The 1,122-nt window shown below is 39.7% G+C and overlaps 1 protein-coding gene across 1 annotated transcript in view; it reads right to left on the bottom strand.

Annotated features, from left to right (window-relative positions):
• Nucleotides 1–476: 476 nt before the first annotated feature.
• The window catches only part of LOC122264219 (kynurenine/alpha-aminoadipate aminotransferase, mitochondrial), a 6,868-nt gene continuing 6,222 nt past the window's right edge, over nucleotides 477–1,122 (bottom strand). The window contains exons 10-11 of the mRNA XM_043033013.2: nucleotides 857–1,015; nucleotides 477–634 (exon numbers count right to left, since the gene is read on the bottom strand). Of these exons, the coding sequence (XP_042888947.2) occupies nucleotides 560–634; nucleotides 857–1,015 (234 nt within the window). The 3' untranslated portion in view covers nucleotides 477–559. The remainder of the gene's footprint in view (nucleotides 635–856; nucleotides 1,016–1,122) is intronic.

Here is a 1,122-nt window from a genome sequence, read left to right as displayed (position 1 = left end):
TGATAAAAAGTCCAAATAAATCTCAAGATTGCTAGATAGATAACGGTAGAGATAGCGAAATGGAGAAGGAAAGGAGGAGAGAGAGAGAGAGAGAGAGAGAGAGAGAGAGAGAGAGAGAGAGAGAGAGAGAGAGAGAGAGAGAGAGAGAGAGGGATAGAGGGAGAGGGGGAGAAGAAGAGAGAGAGAGAGAGAGAGAGAGAGAGAGAGAGAGAGAGAGAGAGAGAGAGAGAGAGAGAGAGAGAGAGAGAGAGAGAGAGAGGCAAAGAGAGAGGAATTTAAAAAGCTAAAGAAAGCTCAACATAGCTAGATAGCTAGAGAGATGAATAAAGGTAAATAGATAGATAGATAGATTGATAGAGAGAAAGAGAGTCTATATGAAAATATACGCATATATGCGCACACTGTCCTCAATCAGTGACTCGTTATCTCTTTGTTGATTGTCAGCTTTACCAAAGTTGGATTAAAAAGATGCTGAGTCTGTTTAGATCTTTTATCTCCTCTAACAATATATCTCAGTTAGTAGGGAATGGCACATATCCCGTATCATAAGGTCGCATTCTTACGAGGAATTATTTCCGTTGGAAGCGTTGAACTCAATTTCATCTTTAATGAGATCAGCAAGCCTCTTCATAGCCTGTAAGACAAAGAAGAACATTTACGCTAAACAAACATCCATTACTAAAAAACAATCCATTAACTAAAACTACAGGGAAATCAGCATTCGTTTCCCAATGATTTTGCTAACTAAAATTTATTTCAGTCAACATTCCACATCATTGTTTTCTTTTCATATTTCACTTTGAAGTCTATCAATTAAGTATAGAGAACATCCAGTTACACACAACATAAACCGTACCTCGTCCATCAAGTGAATAGTGTTGAATGAGAAGGAGACTCTTATGAATGGACACGGCTTGCTGGGATCCACCATGAAGGCGTTTCCGGGCACCAGCACTATCTTCCTCTTCTTGGCCCGTTCAAGCAACATCCCTCTTGTATCCTCAAGGCACGTGACCTACATGAGCATAAGGTCAGGGAAGAATTGCAAGAGGAAATTCCCGTCAAGTGATTTATACGTCCATGATGATGCTGAGTATATTCACAATAATTCATGATGAAGTA

Source organism: Penaeus japonicus, unplaced genomic scaffold (assembly GCF_977035675.1).
Source record: "Penaeus japonicus unplaced genomic scaffold, GWHDUDI00000001_assembly GWHDUDI00000005, whole genome shotgun sequence".
Lineage (NCBI taxonomy): Eukaryota > Metazoa > Arthropoda > Malacostraca > Decapoda > Penaeidae > Penaeus > Penaeus japonicus.
Note: the sequence above shows the minus strand (reverse complement) of the source record. Positions and strands in the feature narration are given on the sequence as shown.